Source organism: Salpingoeca rosetta, assembly GCF_000188695.1.
Source record: "Salpingoeca rosetta unplaced genomic scaffold supercont1.4, whole genome shotgun sequence".
Taxonomy (NCBI): Eukaryota; class Choanoflagellata; order Craspedida; family Salpingoecidae; genus Salpingoeca; species Salpingoeca rosetta.
The window spans coordinates 622,976-624,499 of NW_004754930.1; the positions used below are offsets into that span (position 1 = coordinate 622,976).

General features: G+C 52.5%; 1 protein-coding gene across 1 annotated transcript in view; it reads left to right on the plus strand.

Annotated features, from left to right (window-relative positions):
* The window catches only part of PTSG_01210 (uncharacterized protein), a gene marked incomplete at both ends in the record, with an annotated part of 10,357 nt that overhangs the window by 6,984 nt on the left and 1,849 nt on the right, over positions 1–1,524 (plus strand). The window contains 2 exons of the mRNA XM_004997126.1: positions 631–746; positions 1,061–1,241. Of these exons, the coding sequence (XP_004997183.1) occupies positions 631–746; positions 1,061–1,241 (297 nt within the window). The remainder of the gene's footprint in view (positions 1–630; positions 747–1,060; positions 1,242–1,524) is intronic.

Consider the following 1,524-nt stretch of genomic DNA (forward strand, 5'->3'; position numbering starts at 1 on the left):
GTGTGTGTGTGTGTGTGTGTGTGTGTGTGTGTGTGTGTGTGTGTGTGTGTGTGTGTGTGTGTGGTGTGCGTGTGGTGTGTGTGGGTGTTGGCGTGTGTGCGTATGAGTGTGGGTGTGGTGTGGGTGTGGTGTGGGTGTTGGCGTGTGTGTGTGTATGAGTGTGGGTGTGGAGGATCTGTGTGTGGATGTGTCCGTGTCTGTCTGTCTGCCTGCCTGCCTCTCTGTGCATGTGTAATTCCACTTGGGCGCCTGCGTCGCACCTTGCCATCCCTTCCAAGCACTTACCAACCTCCCACATCCCCACCACCACCACCACCAACACCACCAACAACAACAACAACAACAACAACAACAACAACAACAACAACAACAACAACAACAACAACAACAACAACAACAACAACAACAACAACAACAACAACAACAACAACAACAACAACAACAACAACAACAACTTAAACAACAACAACTTAAACAACAACAACAACAACAACAACAACAACTTAAACAACAACTTAAACAACAACAACAACAACTTAAACAACAACAACAACAACATAAACAACAACAACAACAACAACAACAACAACAACAACAACAACAACAACAACAACACCGCGCCGACATCAGTTCAGCAATTCGCGCGAGGCAAAAGGCCGTCGGCGGCGTGCGATTCCCAAACTGTACAAGCAGTGCTGGCCGCTCGCCACCAAGCGCCAGGCCCTCGACTCCCTCTTTCCCGACAGGTGGAGGCGTGTGTGTGTGTCTGTCTGTATGTTTGTGTGTGTGTGTGTGTGTGAACGTGTGTGAACGTGTGTCTCTGTGTGTGTGTGTGTGTGTCTCTGTGTGTCTGTCTTCCTGCCTGTCTTCCTGCCTGTCTTCCTGCCTGTCTTCCTGCCTGTCTTCCTGCCTGTCTTCCTGCCTGTCTTCCTGCCTGTCTTCCTGCCTGTCTTCCTGTCTATCTGTCTGTCTGTCTGTCTGTCTGTGTCTCTGTCTGTACCAACAACACCTCTTTCCCAACCATTCAATGTACGCTTCCACACCCCGTTTTCGCTCGCAGGGCTACTAGCGCTGCGCTTGCGGCGGAGGCTGCGACGCGCATTGCGGACATGTGGACGTCGCCAGAGGGCGTTCATCTTGATCCTGCAGCAGGCGACCTCTCCCCGCACCGCGCAGCCCGCAAGCGCCAGCAGATTGAGAGCATGTGCAAGGCCGTCGCGCTCATAGCCAAGCCGGGGTGCGTGTGTGTCTGCGTGCCTGTGTGTGTGTGTGTGTGCGTCTGTGTGAGTGTGAGAGAGCGAGTGTGTCTGCGTGCCTGTGTGTGTGTGTCTGCGTGTCTGTGTGTGTGTGTGTGTGTGTGCGTCTGTGTGAGTGTGTCTGTGTTTGTTTGTGTATGACTGTGTCTGTGCACCGCGTGTACGTATGTGCGTGTGAATGCGTTTGCTGTAAACTCACCACCAGCACACACACACACACACACACACACACACACACGACACACACGACGACACACACGACGACGAC